Consider the following 21,266-nt stretch of genomic DNA (forward strand, 5'->3'; position numbering starts at 1 on the left):
AATCGCATTGTGAGGAATTGGATATTTTTGTTAATGTTACGAATGTTGATTTTAGCCAGTCTGATTGTATTTTACATGTTTCATATTTCTTATTTGAATAGTGCTGTTATCAAGTCTAGGCTGTTACGTTCGTTGTCTGCAATTAATTTAAGTACTTACAGTACAGACCATAGTACTTCGACGTATGTCTGTACTAAATTATGTGTTGATGATTTCCAAGTGTTTCGCCATCTGGAATACTCTTTGAAGGAGGTGTTAAGCGGGTTAATCACACGCCTGCCGCAGGGGCAATCTAGAGTTTTGGTCCTTAATTGCTTCCTTAAATGTGATGTGTGTAGGCAAGAAGGAGCAATTTTCTAAATCATCTCCTAGGCAGGGCGGCAGGGGTTCCGAACCTTCCTAGCTCCCTAGATCAGACCCTGTCGCCCTGCCACTTCATACGTATGTAGTGTGATTGCGCCAAATTGAATCAGGTCGTACATAACCAACGCAGCACGTGTCTCAGGAATCAGTGTTGACATTAATTGAGGTGATATGATAGTACCAACTTTTAAATCTATATAGCTTTGTCCGTTAACTAAAAATCGTAGAGTAGCAGTTAGTCGTTCTCGAGCACTTATGGCCTTCCGCATCAATGAATCTTGTTTTTTTTTTATTGTCGGTGTCACCCTATCAAGGAGCTCTTCAAATGAATCTATGTCCATTCGCAAAAAGTTCTTAAGATCATCTACTTAAAATTGTTGCATGACGTTCATGTGGCACAAATCTTTCCTTTTCTGTAGACACCTCTTCACTCAGTATCTCATTTTCTCAAATTTTGTATTATAAATTGTAAAAATTATAATAGTTATGTTGCTCCATAATATTGATATGATATGGAATTATTAAAGTGGATTTAATTACTTGTATTTTGCTTGTAGTACTGCGTTTTAATAATTACTTTTATTTACTACATACCTACAATGTTTACCTTTTAATAACATAACCTAAATCATACTTTTTGTTCTTATTCTTTTTTTGGGCTATGACCTTGACAGTAATCCTGTAACCAGGACTAATATAACTGATCAATATAATTAAAATTGCTAAAAATGTTGCTGAGCGATGAAACCAGACGACGCTCTTCTGAACTTGCACGGTCCCAATATAAATAAATATGGAGACTACGAAAAAGGAAAATCTTTCGAAGGATGTCCTTGCTTCAGGATTTGGCCCTTGAGCTAGTGAACCCCTTTATATAATACCGACCGCGTGAAGGTTTACATAGACACATTCAAACAGCCCAAATATGGCACCAAAAAAAATGTGCAGAAAATTCGGAAGATGAACAGCCAACAGAAAATCTGATGAAACGTGGCCGATGTAAAATTTGCAGTCGATCATCCGACAGAAACTTCACATCGAAATGCGATAAATGTAAACATTTTGTCTCTAAGGAACATCCCAACATTGAAAAAAAAATGTTTTATATATTTACATGTGGCGACGTAAATTAGGGTACACTTTAAAATTCTTTAGCTCTAAGTTCAGAATGATGATTCTTGTTTTTGTACATTTGTAATATGTAATTAGAAATATGTTTTACTAATGTCTAGTAGGGTGGGCCGAAAAAAATTTTTATTTTTTTTTCTTAATGCTATACCGAAAAAAACTTGTCTCTATTATGGGTTATCAAAATGCAAAAAAGAAAAAAAATATATACCTAACCCCCAGCTAGCGCAACGCATCTGAACTTTCGAAATTTCACTAAAATCATGAGTTTTTGTAATTTTTTTTTGAACATCCTAATAACTGCATATTGGGCTGCTATAGTGATATCCCTTTACATTAGAGTTTTAAAAATACAATAAATAATTGGATAAGTATAATTTTATTAATCTGAGGTAGCGCAACGGACACGAAAATGACGCATCTTACAGTCGAGTGCAGATGAGCTGTGCGTTCGGGGAATGGGTTGGCACTGAGCCGAGCTTCCCCCACTTATACTCTCTACACCCACAATGCACTGGAAGCAGCCTCAACGATCATGTTTTTTCATGTTCTCTGTTACTCGGCAGTTTACGTCAGCAGATTCGTTTAAACTTACGTGTATTAGCTGTGAGTTGATAGTGCAAACTGTTTTTATAATTTTTTGAGTGAAGTTTGAGTTTAAATTCACGTGCGTGATGGCTGCCAAGAAAATAACTCGCAGTGATTTTGATTGCCCATTGTTTGGCGACCCGAGGGAATTGCCTGTGAGTAAGCTTCCAACTTACCAAGATGTCCTTCGGAGCTGTTTCCACGAACAGTACCTTCTAGTATTAGAAAGTAACAAGCCTGTAAGTTTCTCTCAGATATCTAATATTGTCGCTCCAAAAGTAAAAGCCATCTTTGACAAAGCATCAATACCAACACTGACGCCCTACAGAATTGTTCAATTAATAAATTCATATCACGTTAGCTACCGTAATCTAATGAAGTCCTTTAAGCGTGACAAGGAAAAAGACAAGTACAAAGAGAAAATTGAGGAATTCAAACAAAAGGCTTTATCACTCTTTGATTTATCTGCATGTAAATGTAAAATAGCATACTCCTGCAACTGCAAAAAGGTCCCGGAGATCTGTGAGTGCCCTATATCAATTTCATGTAAATGTGAAAAAGATAAAAAAATTCCGGTGCTTGAACTTAAGTTTATGTATTTCCAAAGAAATCTTGGACAAGGAAAAATTGGAAATTTAGACAAGAAGGAGTCGAAAAAAATTACCAAAAGACTGCAACGTAAAGAAAAAAAAATCAGGTTATGTCGTCTAACATCCCACTAGTTTCACATTTGCAGCCTTCATGCTCTAAGGATGCAACAAAACCAAGAATAGCTTCAGATGGAAGCTCAATGGAAGAGGAAGAGTCTGATAGTTCCGGTGACAACTATATTCCTATTCCGAGCAAACAACCGTGGCAAATGCGGATACAATTAAAAAATACCGCGTTGGCCAGTGACCGATTTGGTGTTTCGGACAGGGCAACAGCTGCTATTGCCTCCAGTGTAATGCATGACGTTGGTCTTGCAACGAAAGAGGATGATTCCCTCATAATTGATAAGAATAAGGTTAGGAGGGAAAAAAAATTATGCAGATCAAATCTCCAAGATACGATAAAAAAAGAACCAAACTTGATACAAGGGCTATACTTTGATGGTCGAAAGGATAAAACTTTAAAAATTGATGAAGTTAATAACAAGTGTTTCAAAAGAAGTGCAAAAGAGGAACACTTTTCAATTATTAAAGAACCTGGCTCGATTTATGTTGGCCATGTGACGCCATCTACTGGAACTTCGAAGGACATTGCTAGTGCTATATTGGACTACTTGAATGAGTCAAATTTTTCGCTCGATGAGCTTGATGTAATTGGATGCGATGGTACCGTCACAAATACAGGCTGGAAAACCGGTGTAATTCGCACAATCGAGGAAAAAATAAAAAGACCGCTGCAGTGGGGAGTTTGCATTTTGCATTTGAACGAATTGCCGTTCAGGCACTTGTTTCAAACTTTGGACAGTGAAACGACTGGCCCAAAATCTTTTAGTGGTCCTATTGGCTCACAACTCAGAAATTGTGAAAAACTTCCAGTAGTAAAATTTCAAATCATTGATTGCGAGATTCCAGACATCGATAGCAAAATCTTAAGTAAAGACCAACGATATCTCCTGGATGTAAGTTTGGCTATCAAGTCAGGCACCTGCACAATAGACTTCGCAATTCGTGAACCAGGTCCTATCTCCCATTCCCGATGACTGACAACAGCGAACAGAGTTCTTCGTCTTTATATGAGCGTTGAAAGTCCCTCTGAAAAACATCTTATTTTGGTACAATTTATACTTAAATCTTACATGCCTGTATGGTTTAAGATAAAAAAAAGTAAGTACCTTACAGATGGACCAAAACATGTTTTTAATTTAATAAAATCTTCACGATTCCTTCCAGAAAACTTGATAAAGGTGGTTGATCCAGTAATTGAAAGGAATGCGTTTTTCGCGCATCCAGAAAACTTGCTCCTCAGTATGATTGTTGATGAAAGGGCCCATATCAGAGAGTTGGGGCTTAGAAGAATCATAAAATCAAGGACCGTAGCTTCCAATTAAAAGCTAGTCCGAACTTTTAAACCCCCAAAACTCAACTTCCAGGCAAACGAATATTATGAAATTATTGATTGGACTACTACTGCTATTTCTCCACCACCGTTGTTGCGAAGAGTATCTGACGAAGAAATGTGGGCCAAAATTTCAACTGCCAACACACCAGAAGAATGGAATTTCCATAAATTTCCGTGTCACACGCAAGCGGTGGAGCGCTGTGTGAAATTGGTAACTGAAGCCTCCTCAAAACTCGTTGGTGCCAAGAACAGAGATGGATTCATAAGAACAACGCTGCTATCAAGAGCTTCAATGCCAAGTTTTTCAAGCAAGCAAGATTTTAAAGTTCCAAACATTTAACGGGCTATTCTGTGAGTCTGGGAATTGACAATTCGTAAATTTTGTAATTTTGTAATTAATAAACTCATTTGGATAAATGTAAATTGCCTATTTACCAACATTATATTTCTAAAAATAACACATGAGTAGTGGGTTTAAAAAAATTAGTTGCTGCACTACACTATAAAAGTGGTTAGCACTCGAAAAGTGATCAATTAACTATATTGAACGCCTTGCGCTACCTAAAATTAAAAAAAAAAGTAATATTTTAATAACTCATTGTGTTTTTATAACTATAATATAAATGATTTTCACTATAGCAGTTCAATATCTAGCTATTTGGATGTTTAAAAAAAAATGGTAAAATCCTGTGATTTTAGTGAAATTTCGAAAGTTCAGATGCGTTGCGCTAGCTGGGGGTTAGGTATATATTTTTTTTCTTTTTTGCATTTTGATAACCCATAATAGAGACAAGTTTTTTTCGGTATAGCATTAAGAAAAAAAAATAAAAATTTTTTTCGGCCCACCCTAATGTCTAGTACTTAATCATTTATTGATACAACACTAACATTAAAATTACGAATACATTATTTTATTTCTTAAAACAACTTTATTTTTGTGTCAATTATCATTTTTGACTGGGGGTCATTTTTGACTCCCGTTGGTCATCCGTGTAAGAAAAAACGGTTGGTCATCGGAAGATTAATAAGATTTGGAACAACTGACTTTATAAAAAACAGCCATGCCAAAATGGTCCGGACAAAGTTTCAAACTTCCGGACTATTAGATTTTTAAAGCTATTAAAAAATGTATATCATTTGTTATTTCAGACTTTCTCAAACCAAGTAAACAATCATGTTGGGATAGAGGTATTACTAGATCCGTAAGAGATTGTACATCAGATTTAAATATCACTGCTCCTTTTTATAATTTAGCTAAAGTTAAATCTAACTGCAAGTAAGTATAAAAGGTTTACTCAAATAGTGTTTATACAGTGACCGGCACGAAAAACGGGCACCCTACAATATGGGTAGTTTTTGATGCCTCCAATTTCCCAAACCTGCTGTCTGATCTAAATGATTTTTTTAATATGTTATAATCTTTCTTTAACAATATCACTGTAATTATATTGCTGCTAGATAAGTAAATTGTCATTGTATACCGGTAGAGATGCATCAAGTCAAACTAGTTTGATTTTATTCAGCAAACTTGACTTGACTTGAAAACCACTTTTTTGGTAAAAAAGTTTGACTTGGCTTGATTTCGATATCTTTAGGTTTGACTTGAAATAAATCAAACTTCTTCAAACAGTTTGAAGTTTGAATATCATATTAGGCAACGTGTTTATTTCCAATTCTCTCTGCTACTCCGCCGATGGCGGAAAAAATTTGCCGGGGGGGTAAAAATAATACATTAATATTGATCGTCGAACCGTTTTCTTCTTCTTCTTTTTTTTTCTCAAACTATCATTTTAAGCGATTTTACAGTGATTTGGTATTTATTTAAACAAATTTGCATTTTTTTATCGTAACATCAATGGAAAAAACAACGTTTTAATAGAAGGGACTCAAAAATGTGAATATTAGGCACTATAACAAGTTTTTTTTTATTTAAATAATTATTTTCCTAACAAGTGCAGAAAGTCATTCTTTTCCGCACGCGACTGCAGTTTGCCGAACGACGCGAAGCGGGAGTTCGGCAAGCAGTCGAGTGCGGAAAAGAGACTTTCTGCAAGAGTTAGGAACAATATTTTTTCTAAGAGTCTTTAAAAAATTACCAAATCTTAATCAACTAATTTAATTAATATGAAAATACATGCACAAATTAATTCTTTGACAAGGTTGTCAAAACCAAACTTTCAATATAATTAGTTAGCATGACGACGATCTTGGTTTCCATGACGATGATTCAAAACGACTGTTATTGTCTACCGATTTGACTTTGGAATATTATGTCAAAATAATTTTTTCTTCAAACGTCAAATAATGATGACATTACTTATCTAACTTGATCCTGTCAAAGTTTGATGTCTCCGCCGGCAGCAGTTCTTTTTTCCCATTTCTTTACGGCGGAGGGAAAAATGTTGTCATGGCAACAATATGAAACATGTCACAAAGCAACAATACAAATGTCATTAACAATAATTAAACATCATTTTTATTTATAGTAATATTAAAAGTACAATTAGTTAATGAGGCATTTTCAAAATTGAAACCGTGCAAAAATGTTCCCGACTCTTGATACGCATTGGTAATTTTTGATGATATGGTCGAGCACAACTTTCAGCAATCATTCCCGATGTTGGCGAATCATTACTTAATTATTTTAATTTCTAACATTTAGACGACTTTGATAGTTGTCACAGTTAATTTCGAGTAAAAATAGCGTATGAATTGTACTCTTTATGGTTGAAAATTGCTACGTTTGAAGAAAAAATAGTATACTTTATTCGGCAAAGAAGCGACTTTTCTTGACTTGCCCTCTATTACGCGCCTCACTTCGTTCGGCGCGTAATATCGGGCGCGTCAAGAAAAGTCATGCTTCTCCGCCTCATAAAGTAATATACTATTATTTCATCGAATTGTCGCGGTAATTTTATTAAAACAGGAACACAATAAGATATATTTTAAATAAATTAGTACCTAAATAATATCTAAATATTAGTTTATTGCATGTATTATAATTACTTTAAGGCCATATTAACATATCTAAATTAACACGCGTGCGGAAAAGTAAAACGCGTGCGGAAAAGTGAAACTTTCTAAACTAAAATGCGTGCGCGAAAGTAGGCATTTTTGCACGCTCGTAGAAAAACAATTTTTTGATCCAATTTTAGTGTAGAAAACATTAAAATACTGTTTTTTACATGTTCCTCCTTTCCCAAAATATAAGTTCTTCGATTTGGCTGAAAATTTGCCCACACATAGCCAAAACACAGGACTTTACGAGGGTCGAAGAATTTATATAGTTTTAAAATACAAGAAAAGTTACATGCAATAATATCTGAGTCAAAATTATACAGGGTGTCTGCGTAACTTGGAACCATATGGGAAACTTTTTTAATATCAATTTTAATATCAAAATCATTCTTTATAAAGTACTCTGCATAGTCTAAAACCTGAGATGCAATCATCAGATATCAAATTTTGTCAACAGTATACGAGTTATGTCAAAAAATATGAATTTCGCTCAAGAGCAAACTACCTTTATATTTCAAAATATCAAAAAATTAATTATGAAAATTTATTTGTAATTAAAAACCATATTGAAATATGCAATAACAGCTTTCTACTAAAAAAAAAATTCTCTGAAATTTTCCTAAATTACCGATTCCGAACATAATTTTTATTTATTTGACATGTAATAACTCTTTTATTGATAATTTTAGGAAAAAAAGTTATTCTTCATAAAAACCTGTGCATGGTCTAAATCTCAAGATGCAACCATCAGTTATACAAGTTTGTTAATTTTATACGAGGTGTGTTAAATAATATCAATTTAGAAAGAATTTAGAAAGAATATCTTGTTTTTAATTAAAATAACTTGTTATAATGCATCATAATGAATTTTTGAGTCCCTACTATTAAAAAATTATTTTTCTATGGATATTTTACGATAAAAAATACAAATTTGTTTAAATAAATACCAAGTCACTGTAAAACCGCTTACGGCCGGTTTCACAATCTGTGGTTAACCCTAGCGGTCAACTAACCTTTACTAACAGTCTGACAGTTGCTGTTTCACAACCACAGATTCAAATCATGGTTAGTTGACCGTAAGTTTTGTTTTATTTTTCTTATGTTGGTAGGAAATTATGGACAAAGATCACCAGAAATAACATTTTTATGGAAGAATTATCAAATCAGCTGATCAGTCAGATGAGTTTCCATTGATTTTGATTAGGATAAATTCAATAAATTGTTATATTTCTTTATGACTATTAATTTGTTGTATATATTTTTTAAGGATTTTATATTTAGTTGTGGAGTTTATTTTGCAGATTAAGGAAAAATAAATGTGTGTATATGTGTGGTCAGGATATTCAGTCAGACTTGGGGTTGATTTGCATAATCATATTTTTGATGTTGATTCTTGCTACCTTGCTTGCTTTAAAAATTCATATATTTTATCATACCTCCTATGGGATAAATAAAATTTGATACATGATGGTTGCATCTTAGATTTTGGACCATAAAAATTACTATGCAAAACTTTTTTGACGTATCTTTTTTTCGTAAAATTAATAGTAAAAATGCTTCCCATACGTGGCCAACTAAAGTACACACACTGTATATTACATGCACATTATACATTTTAAGTTTTGTTTAAGAATAATATTTGTTTTAAGGTCTTTCGCCAATACTGTTAAATTTAAATTGTTAATATAAAAACATGTAGCAAGCAAGAGACTATAGTATGTGTTAATAACAGGAAGCAAATCATTTAAAAATCGAACAATTATTGGCCGCTGAAATGCTAAACGCATTTAAGTACATCATAAAAATTCATATCTGTAATTAATAATTTACGTGTATACACTCTGTCCTGTCAATAAAACGAAATTAGGTTAGGATAACCTCTGGTTAAGAGCTTAACCATCACTCCAAGCTCTGGTTAAAAATTCTGTCGGTTAACCACAACTTCGCCGTTGACCTGATATTGTGAAACACATATTTCGGGGTAACTTCTGGTTATCTCTTAACCACAAGTTAACTTCGACTTGTGAAACCGGCCGTTAAAATAGTATTTTAGAGAAAAAAGGAAGAATTAAGCAGAAGCTATACACTAAGTTTTAGACAAATCTGAGATCCAAAAATTTTTGTCTGAGTTATTTGACCTGGAATGTACCTTGTTTATAATCTAATATATTATATTTAATTAAAAGTTTCACTTAAAAAAACTAACCAATAACCAGATTAGTACATTCAAGATATAAAGAACTTAGGAATTACTAAACGGGAGTTTTACAACTTGTTATATGAAGATATGAATCTATACGGATAGTTTGACTTTCGAACAGGAATAAAGCACTTTGTTACTCAGAGTTCTCGTTAAGGGGAAAGGTACAAAATGTCGCCTGTCAAAATTTTCAATGTGTTTTAAATGTAGATATTCATTTTTTTTCGAATCCTGTATTTTTAAAAAATTTAAACGCATAATGGAGGATTACATTATTCCCGAGGGCCGAAAGTACCTTAGAATAAATAATATCTAAGTTTCTTTTGAATGAAATATTTCAATTAATAATCACACTAAATTTTCCCTTTTATTTTTACTCTGTAACTTATTAAAATAAACATTATAGAAGTTTTCAGGGATTTTCGGCCCTCAGAAATAATGTAATCTTTCACGCTGCGTTTAAATTGTTCAAAAATATTTATTTGTTTTCTCAGGATTCGAAAAAAATAAATACATTTAAAACACATTGAATATTTTGACAGAGGAGATGTTACGCCTATGCCCTTAATGGTTGCCAAAAAATACTCTTTGGTTTATCAATGGACAATTCAAAATAAAAATCATTTTGAGTGTTTATGACTTTCTTTCATTAACAGAGGCATTTATCTCATCGAAATAAACATCTGGCATCAACCTGCAGTTTCCTAGAAAATACGACAATAGAAAAGTATTTCTAAAATTCAAAACTGACCATAGGGTTATTGGTTTCACCAGAGAACAAGGACCACATTTTTCTCTGGTTTTACAGGCTACAAAATAATGTTATGTTTGGGTTTAAATTTTAAATAAATCAATATAGATGCATTAAGTTTTCTTAATTATCCTAAATAGCCGGTTTATTGGGTTTAATTTGTCTGTCTGTGGTTTAAATATCTTCTTCTTCTTTCTCGAAACTTCTTATGACCCTCAGGGGCGACGGAGGTTTTATTCATCCTCTATCCATATCTTCCATTTCTTGTGGTCCTTTGCTAACTCTTTCATTTGTTGATGTGTTTTTCCTTTTTCCTATAATTTCTATAATCTGATCGATCCATCTCTTCCTTGGCCTTCCTTTCCTTCTTTTACCATATTTTTTGATTCCATCACCTGCTTTGGTAGTCTTCCCTGGTCCCTTCTGTTAATGTGTCCATACTATTTTAATTTTCTTTTTTTTTTATATCTTGGTTATTATCGATTCCTGTTTCAGTTTTTGTCTAATATCTTCCTTTCTTATTCTGTCCAATTTCGTTTTTCCTGCTATTTTTCTAATCTGCTTCATCTCCGCTGCGTTTATTGTAGTATCTATTTTTGCATTGTTTACCCATGTCTCACTTGCATATATTTATTAAAGTTGGTACAGAGATTGCGTTGTATACCTTCAGTTTTATTTCTTTATCTATTTCTTCCTTCCCAGATATTGTTTTTTTTTTATGTATATATGTATGAGATTTCTTGATACATATATCTTTCCATCTTCAGATATTATTACTCCAAGTTATTCATTCAAACGTCGAGACTGTTTCTATTATTTCGTTTTTGCACCTAAATATCGTTTGGTTTATTTCTTCCTCTTTCTTTTGGGTTACTATCATGGTCTTCGTTTTCTTTACATTTACTTTTATTTTCAAATTTTCTATTTCCTCCACCCAGATATCGAATAATTCTTGCATTTTCTCTTTATTGTCTGCTATTATTACTAAGTCATCTGCATATAGTAATCCCTTCATTCTCACTGGTACTAAATTCCTGTACCCTATTGTTGACTGTAATTGCCTTGACCTTCTTTTAGCTCTCTTCATTACTCTATTCATTACTAATATAAACAAAACTGGGCTGAGACTGTCCTCTTATTTTATTCCTCTCCTTAGGTTTATTATTGGCGATCTGTTTCCGTTTATTTGTACTTTAGCAAGTACGTTTCTGTAATATGTACTTTTTACGACGCTTACTATCTTTTGCAGGATTGGCAGATCTTCCATTACTGACCGTATTACTTCTCTATTTATAGAATCAAAAGCAGCTTTAATATCTATAAACGTAATATATGTCTTCTCCTATTTCATTTTTCATTTCAATTATATTTCTCAGTATGTATATATTATTTGTTGTTCCTCTTTCCTTACTAAAAGTCGCTTGTTCTTCTTCCAGTTTTCCTTCCAGTTATTTTCTGAACTTCCTTTCTATTATCCCGGTGTAGACTTTATATGCCACTGATGATAAGCATATAGCCCTATAGTTATCACATTCCGCTTCATCTCCTTTCTTGTGTATTGGCATCAATAAATTTTCTTCGCAGTTTTTCGGTATCTTTTCTGTTCTCCATGCTTCCCTCATTATTTCCAGTAGCCAAAGCTTGACACGTTCTCCCACGTACTTCATCATCTCCGGATCTATATCATCGGCACCTCCCGCTTTTCCAATCTTCATTCTTACCAATCCTTCTTCAATATCTTTGATATGAATTTCGTCTACTCGATTGTCCCTATCCTCTTCTGTTGCCTGCTGTCCTCTCTCCTCATTTTGTTGGTTGCTTGCCTCGAATTTTTCTTTATAGTGCTTATTCCATATGGTCAGTATGTCTTGTATGTTTGTTTTCAATTCATTTCGCTAATTTTTAATTCCTCTTATTTGTTTCCTTTTTGTTCTTTTCATGCTTCTTATTTTATTCCAAAACTGTTTATTGTTATTTCCAAAATCTTCGTTCAATTCTTCACCGAATTCCTTCCAGCTCTTCTTCTTCGCATCTTTTAGGTACTAGTTATTTCACTATATTTCTCTGTCTTCTGTATTCGTCTCTGTTTTGCTCTTCATTTGTGTTTATGTATCGCTTAAATCTTTCTTTCTTCTTTTTTACTGCTTGCTTTATTTCCTTATTCCACCATCCAGTTCTTTTATTATTCTTGCCATTCTTTCTTATTTCACATACTTGTCTAGCATTGTTCCATAACGTGTCTCTCAATTTTTTCCATCTCGCTTCCATATTCCATATTTCTTCATTGTTTTCATGCTGTTCCAGTATTTTATCTGTCTCTTTTTGGTATGTATAACTTCCTCATTTCCATATTTTTCATCTTATGTATTGCTATTCTTGTATATTGAGGACTCTCTATTATTTCCATTAGTTTCATGTTTATCTCTCCTGTTACTAGTCTGTGTTTGGTACCGAGTTCGGCTTCGTTCTCTGTTTTTTTATTTTGTATCGTTAGTTCTGCGTCTCGAGGATATACTATGTAGTCATTTATGCTTCTTGCATTTCTTTCTTCTGCTGCGTATGTGTATTTTTCGTTTCTCGGTTGATACCAGAAAGAATTACCTATTAACAAGTCATTTATTTGGCAGACACTTATCATTCTTCTACCATTCCTATTTATCGTCTCTCCTCCATACCTTTACCTAGTAAAATGATGTTTTTGCTTTCCTCTTGTATCTCATCAATAAGTTTCTGTATCTGTGTATCTCATCATAGAATAGTTCTATTTTTTCATGCTCTGTTCCTTCTACCGGTGCATATACCTGTTTATGTGACATTCTTCTTCTTCTAACTCTATTTTTATGTATATGGTTCTTGATGATACTGGTTTGAATTTGGTTATTTTTTTATTCATTTCTTTCGTTACAACTATTCCCACGCCTTCTTTTGCCCTTTGTCCTATCTGAACTCCGGAATAGTAGAGTATGTGCTGCCCTCCAATATCGACAATTCCATTTTATACTTTTTTCGTCTCGCTTATTCCTATCAACTGCAGCTCAAATCTTTCCATTTCCTCTGTTAATTCACGTTCCTTTCCTGTTATCGAGGTTATATTCCATGTAGCTATTCTCGTTTGACATTTGTTTTCATTTTTCTTTTTTTCCTTGTTATTAGTTATCCTCGTTGTTTGCTCTTTCATATTACTGGATGTTCCATGTCCTTTCCTGGTCGTCATCAATGTCTCTCCGTCCAATTCGCTTATCAGTTTTTTGGATGGATTGTTCTTGGGTATTTGTTGCTTATCTCAGGTATTAGTTTATCCGCATCATTGTCCCATATCCATTCTTTGTTATCTATTATTATTTTTTGAAACCTTACTTTGACTTTCTTCCCCTTGCTTCTTTCTTCTTTTGCCTTAATTTTGCCAATTTTTCCTTGATAGGTCTGGATCCCGCGTATGAAAAAAAAGTTGATTAATAGCAAGCTGAAAATTTGTTAATAGCTTAAGGGTATCTAGTCGGACAAACTTTGATATATGGGAACACTGGAACAGGGGAAGTTTTAATTGTGGAACAGGTTAAAAATTGGGAACGGTCAGACCACGAAAACAGCAAATGTATTTTGTCCGACAGAACAGACTTAAACTCTCCGAACAGAGATTAAACTCTCTTGCAAAAATCAGACTGCTATTTGTCACCAAATGGGCGTTTTAATGAGTGGAACATGTAGAATATGTCAAATGACAGGAATTATGACAGGTGATAAATAGCAGTCTGACTTTTGCATGAGAGTTTAATCTCTGTTCGGAGAGTTTAAGTTTATTCGGTCGGACAAAATAAATGTGCCGTTTTCGTAATCTGACCGTTCCAAATTTTTAAGATGTTCCACAATTAAAACTGCCCCTGTTCCAGTGTTACCATGTATCAAAGTTTATCTGACTAGACACCCTTAAGCTATAAACAAATTTTCAACTTGCTATTAATCAATGTTTTTTTCATACGCGGGATCCAGACCTATGAATATCCCTCTCCTTCTGGCTCATGTCCTCGTTAATATAATATATTTTTCCTTGTCTGTACCCTCTTAGTTTGATTTTATTTTTCATGACAGTTTATTTTTCAGACTCGTTGCTTAGCTTGATCCAACAGGTTTTACTGCCTAACCTTTTAGCATATGCTACTGTTACTTGCACTCCTAGCTCGTTATCTAGGAAAGTTTTCATTTCCTCTTTTAGAATGCTGTGTTCATCCGTCTTGATATTAAGGCCTTGGATAACCATGTTATTTCTCCTTTCTTTGTTTTCTAATTTCTCTAATCTGTTATTTATCATGTTTATATGATTTTTCAGTACCTTGTTTTCTTCTTTGATTAATTCATTATCTTTCACTATTTCCTTTATCTCATTAAAATACTGCTTATTGACCTCCTTTATATCTTTTATTTCTTGATGCACAGCTTGTAACATCTCCAACAACGCCTCCATTTGTTTCTCCATCTTTATTTAAATGGAGTCAGGTCAGGCATCCACCGCGTCTCGAGTGCAGTTCACAAGGCGTGAATCCTACTCAATGCAAGCTCACCCTTCGCTGCCTTCCGAGCTGGCCGTGTCTACCTTCCTAAAACCGATTTAAATATCATATCAGCTAATACATTTCTATGTTTATTGAAATTTGTCAAAAAAAAATTTGGACCTTCTTGGGGACGGTACTTCGCAAATTAGTTTGTAGTTCATATTTAGACATCTATGCTTGGCTTGTTTATTACGTTCGTTTTGAAGTGTGTGCTTTGTGAGATACTATCTGAACCTGGATATTTTTCGGCTCAGAATAAGTACAAGAACAAATTGAGTCTGATTTTGAAGGTATTCCCACTGCACAAATTAAGAGAAAAAATCTGTAGTCGAAGCAGTATTAATAATTAAGAAAAATAAATATACTGATGTATTTGACGTAAGGCAGGTGATTTCAAAACAATGAAAATTGCATAATATGTAAAAATAAAGAACAGTGTTATAAAATGACACATAGTGAACTAATACTTTAAAACGAAATTGAAACGTTGCAAAAGAATGCATTAAACCTACTCTATTAAAAATACATATTATATTTTGTTGTTCGTTCATAAATTTTTGTTAAAGTAGACTAAATTATACTTGGTATGATAAAAAAAACCATTCAACGAATTCTTTGTTTTAATCTAGTAATAACACAAAAATATAAACAAGTTATCGATAAAAGGAGACTTGCAAGCAATTCTAAGCATACAACAATCACTTTTAAGAAATTTATTACCCTGTTTTGACTATAATCGCTTCCTATATCAAGTTACTTTTATATGGAACTCATTGTATTATTAAATTTCTTATCTTAATTGGCAACTAACATGTCTATCTCAACAAAAGTGTATCTACGAAATAAATTATTTTTCAAACTTTTTCAAACTAGTTTGACAAACAGTTTGAATTTTCAAACCTGTACGATTGACCAGTTTGACTTGACTTGAATTATTTGTCGGAAGGATTGACTTGAGTTTGACTTGAAATTAAGTCAAACTCAAGTCAAGTTCAAAGATTCAAGTCAAACTTGTGCAACTCTATATACCGGGTGTACCAATCAAACTGTGTTTTTTTATCAAAGTTCACCACACGCTGCGGAATATTCCAGCATTTACAAAGTACTGAAATTAAAACCCAACTATAGCGTAAGGTTTTCTTAACATTGTGTTTTTAGATTCATTCGTCTATATTGGATAATAAAAAAGTTAGTTACTTTAACAACTGGCCATGTACTTGATCAATATAGGGTGTTTCTAAACAAGTGCGACAAACTTTAAGGGGTAATTCTGCATGAAAAAATAATGACCGTTTTCTTGACACACACATATCCGCAAATACTTCGTTTCCGAGATACGGGATGATGAATTTTTCTTAAAAGCTGACGATTTATTTATTGCTCTAAAACCGGTTGCGTTATGCAAATGAAATTTGGTAGGTTCAAAGAGGTAGTTAGTGTCCATTTTTGGCATACAACTAAGAATTTCATATTTACCATTGGCGTGCATACGGGTAACATAACGGGTAATATACTTTTAAATGATGTTACTACAAATTTTGATGTTATTTTTTTAACTGAAACATGGAAAATTAATGATATTAATTTATTTAACATACCAGGGTATAACGTAATATATAATAAAGGGGACTTAAATCAAAATGACGGAGTCGTGGCTTACATAAATTGCAAATATTCTTTCAAATATGATATCGTAAAACTAGGACCAACAAACATTTTAAAAATAAAATTAATTATTGATAATAGCAATACAATTATGGTTCTTGCTTTTTATAGATCACCCTCTAAGGAAAGTTATAACCCGAGTATTTCTGAATTTATTAATAATTTACAACATTTCTTACACGATAATACTATTAACTCTGAAAGTTACTGCCCTTTTGTTGGAGATATCAATATTGATCTATTAGATTTAAATAATGATACCATAGAATATATAAGTACCCTAAACGAGTACGGATTTATATCCACCATAAATAACCCAACTCGAATAAAAACTTGCTTATATCATATATTTATAAAATCAAAAATTAATGGTTTAGATAATATTATTCCTCTAGTATTAGAAACTGATATAACAGATCACTTTGCAATAGCGTTACAAATAGTCTTCAGTAAAAAAATGAATAAAAAGAACCAATATTATAGTAAAGGCATCAACTACAAGAAACTTGTGGATGATATATCTAAACAAACATGGGACTGTATTCTGAAATACAACAATCCAGATTTAGCAACAGATCAATTAATAACAATTATACAACAAAATATTGCCAAATGTACTTATTATAAAACAAGAAATAGAAAAAACACAAAAATTACACCATGGATTACACAAGCTCTAGTAAAATCCACTAGTGAAAAAGACAGACCATATCGACTAACAAGGCTTCATCCAAATGATCACGATTTATTACAAAAATATAAAACATATAGAAATAAACACTTATCGATAAAACAAAACGTAATTTTTATAAAAATATGATACTAGAAAGTTCAAATAACAATAAAGAATTATGGAATGTAGTGCAAGATTTAAGTGGACCAAAAAAAGGAAATGTACCTTTTGAGAGTCTTAAAAACCAAATGAAAGATATGTTGACTGAGCCCTCTGATATTGCAAATGAATTTAATAAGACATTTTCAGAGATGGGCAAAAGTTTGGCTGAAAAAATTTGACCTAATTCCCGCTAAGTATATGAAAATACTGTCCTAACAAACTCAATGATTTTATTACCTACAAATACATTTGAAATAGAAACAATAATAAATGAACTGAAGTGTAAAAGGGCAACTGGTATTGACGACATTAATGCAGAATATTTGAAAACAATTTCGTCATAAATACTCGAGCCATTGGTTCATATTATCAATATATGTATAGAAAAAGGAATATGGCCTAAAGCCTTTAAAACAACAGTAGTCATACCAATATACAAAAATGAAGACAAAACTCTTGCTGCAAACTATCGACCTATATCTCTTATTCCGCATATTTCTAAAATATTTGAATTATTATTGAAAAATAGACTTACAGCATATATCAAAAAATATAATTTAATTTCCCCTCAACAATTTGGTTTTAAACAAAATACTTCCACCCAAGATGCCATTTTAAATTTAACATCCAAAGCATATGAAGCACTTAACAAAAATAAAGTTTGCTTATGCGTATTTCTTGATTTGGCCAAAGCTTTTGACACTGTTAGTCACAATAACCTCTTACAAACCTTAGAGAAAATTGGTATAAGAGACAACTGTTTACAATTATTTAGAAGTTACCTCTCTGAGAGACAACAAGTAGTAAGGGTCTCCGAAGAAATAAGCGGACAAAGAGGTATAACATATGGAGTGCCACAGGGAACAGTATTAGGTCCTGTCCAGTTTAATGTCCAGTATTAGGGCATATAATTGGGTTTGCTGATGATACTGCTATTATTTATGATGCTGAGAATTGGTATGAATTAAAAACAAAAGCAGAATATGATCTACAACTAATAAAAGAATGGTTTGACTACAAAATACTATCAATCAATTTTAAGAAAACTGTTTAGCTACCAATATTTAACTCTAACTTGACTACTGATCTTTTCAAACCCCTTCAAATATCACATAATAAACAAAAATTTTATATTAAACCCGTAACAAAAATGTTAAATATCTAGGAGTTTTTATAGATACACATCTAAAATGGGACTTTCACATTAAATATATCATTAAAAAGCTACAGTTTATCCTGTATAAATTTAAACATCTTAAAAAACACATACCTAATATATACCTTCGCACACTATATTACGGACTAGTAGAAAGTCATCTCCGTTATGGTATACTGGCTTGGGGAAGCGCCCTGAAAACACACATTCTCCCACTGGAAATCATACAAAGAAGATTTCTGAAAATTATTATGTCTAAACCATACACCTACTCTACAGATAGATTATATAAGGATAGTAATATATTTGACTTGAAACAATTATACTTTCTTTGTGTGTCTTTAAAATATCACACCATGAAAACAGACAACAATTTACCATCACATGAGCATGATACAAGAGGCAAACACCTCTATATGATTCCGAAAATGACAAAGTCCTTCTGTGAAAGAAGTTTTCTATTTCTAGCCCCAAAATATATTATCATATCCCCATTGATATCAAAAATACTAATAATGTTTCTCTATTTAAAAAGAAATTAAAATCATTTCTGATGGAACAAACAAGAAATTTTTGTGACATCATTATAGTAGCTTAAAACATACATTAAAAAACAAAAAAAAAAATAAATGAAACTCTAGAGTCACTACCAATTTTTATACCTATATTTCAAGTTTTATATTGTTTTAAACTGGTTTATTTTGCTTATTATTTTTATCATATTTAATAAAACATGCGTATATACACCATTCTTCAAAAATATTACTAACTAATTGAGCCAAACATAATTGTTTTAAGAAAATTAATTATTCGTGTTTTATTGTTAAATTAAGTATTTATTTATTGTTTTCATTATATTATATATTCTACGTATCATATTTACTAAAACATAACTGTGTATTTACAAAAAAAGTACCTATCTATTTATTGTATTATATTATTTTGTATTATGTTGCTATTTATGTTATTGTTATTTACGTTAGTATGTTATTATTTATTATTTTATATCGGATTTACCGAAACGGGTGTATCCACACCTCTCGGAGACCTTCGTGATTTATTCACTTTATATGTAAATATCGAAAAAGATTTTACCTGTTATTGTTGAATAAATTATTATTATTATTAATATTACCCGTATGCACGCCAATGGAGAATATAAAATTCCTAATTGTATGTCAAAAAATGCGCAACAAACTACTTCTTGAAAGCCACCAAATTTCATTTGCATATTTTAACCGGTTTTAGAGCAATAAATTAATTATGAGTTTGTAAGAAAATATTCAACATCCCTTATCTCGGAAACGAAGCATTTGCGGACATTTCTTTATAAAGCAGACCGTCATTATTTTTTCATGCAGAATCACCCCTTAAAGTTTGTCGCACTTATTTAGAAACACCCTCTATTTATTAAAACCATGGCTAGTTGTTAAAGTACCTAACTTTTTTATTTTCCAACATGAGAGAATGCTTCAAAAAACAGTATATTAAAAAAACCTGAATCTACAGTTGGGTTTTAATTTCAGTATTTTAGAATTGCTAGAATATTTCAACCTTTGAGAAATCATAGTTTGATTGGTACACGCGGTCTACCACCAATATTATTACAAAAATATTGTTAAATAATAAGGCTATAACATATTAAAAAATCACTTAAATCGGACAACAGGTTTTTCATGCCGGTCAGTGTATAATAATCACTAAAATATTATATTTACTTATTTCCCTTTCCTCCTGTAATTTATTACAAAACACAAAGAGAAAGATATTTCTGAACTCAAATATGAACCCTGAGATATAATTAAACCCTAATTAGTAATTTGACGCTTGCAATTAAAATTGTCCAGATATCTTAATTAAGTGTCACTTTTGTAATTACACAAGATACATATTTAACATTGCCGATTTGTGTCCCGAGTGACACTTTGACAGTTTTAATTTCCCGAACCGAAAGGGAGGTATTTCGCTTCATTGTCATTATTTTTATACTCCACGTTTAACAATTTATCAAAATATTGTTTCCATCATTTTAATATTTCTTGGTCACTAAATATCATTTTCCTCTTTATCTTTGTAATGCGTTGGCTGGGTTTATATCCTCTTTTCCTGTACCGATACAGTATCCGCCAAAATAAACAGTACCGAATATAAAAAATATATTTATGAATTAATTTTTGTAATACTTAGGTACCTACATATTATGTTCAAAATATGCTCCATGTCGTTTCAAACAAGCTTCATAAAGTTTCTGAAGATCATTTAAACCTATTTAAGAAATGTGGTTCTGCTACAAACGTTGAAAATAAGTTATTATTATTTGCCGTGGTTACCCAACAGGTTCTGCCGGATTTTCCGAGTGAAATATGGAATTCTTCGTCATACCCCAATTGTGGGCATCAGGGCCATCAGGCGATGTTAAATTCAGTGAAGGAGATGAATACTCGAAATCTGTGCGACGAGAAATTATTCTGTTACCAAAATGTTCACGGAGCCAATTTATGGAGCATTTAAACATGGGCCATTATTCCGTTCAACTCCGTATGAGCGGAAATAATGTTTACTACTAAAAAAATTTTTTCTTCGGTGGAAGGAACTATAACGACAAAGATTTTAACCTTAACGTAATGTCAAATTGACAACTAATGACAAGTATACCAAATATGATAAATGTAACTTGCGTGCGCAATTTCACAGCCCTCTTAATTTCGGTACTGTTTATTTTGGCGGATACCGTATGTACGTTTTTGGTTATTCTTAATATGATACAGTTTTTAAAAAGGGTAGACAGCTTGGGAAGACTTCATGCTGTAGCCTTATTTTTTTAAATTTTTTTATTATATTTAGTAATAAAATTAGCTTAACATTTAAATAAAAAATACAATTAATACAGTGCTACGCTTCAACCGCCTATTGTTACCCCTGGTTTTACCCAAGATACTCATTTTATTCAGGGTGAGTCGATC

General features: G+C 32.3%; 1 protein-coding gene across 2 annotated transcripts in view; it reads left to right on the top strand.

The window, feature by feature from the left end:
* Window positions 1-21,266, top strand: part of LOC114333982 (uncharacterized) — a 231,404-nt gene that overhangs the window by 52,332 nt on the left and 157,806 nt on the right. For both annotated transcript variants that reach the window (XM_028283985.1, XM_050648432.1), the window contains exon 4: window positions 5,278-5,404. In XM_028283985.1, coding sequence (XP_028139786.1) covers window positions 5,278-5,404 — 127 coding nt within the window. The remainder of the gene's footprint in view (window positions 1-5,277; window positions 5,405-21,266) is intronic.

Source organism: Diabrotica virgifera, chromosome 4, assembly GCF_917563875.1.
Source record: "Diabrotica virgifera virgifera chromosome 4, PGI_DIABVI_V3a".
Taxonomy (NCBI): Eukaryota; Metazoa; Arthropoda; class Insecta; order Coleoptera; family Chrysomelidae; genus Diabrotica; species Diabrotica virgifera.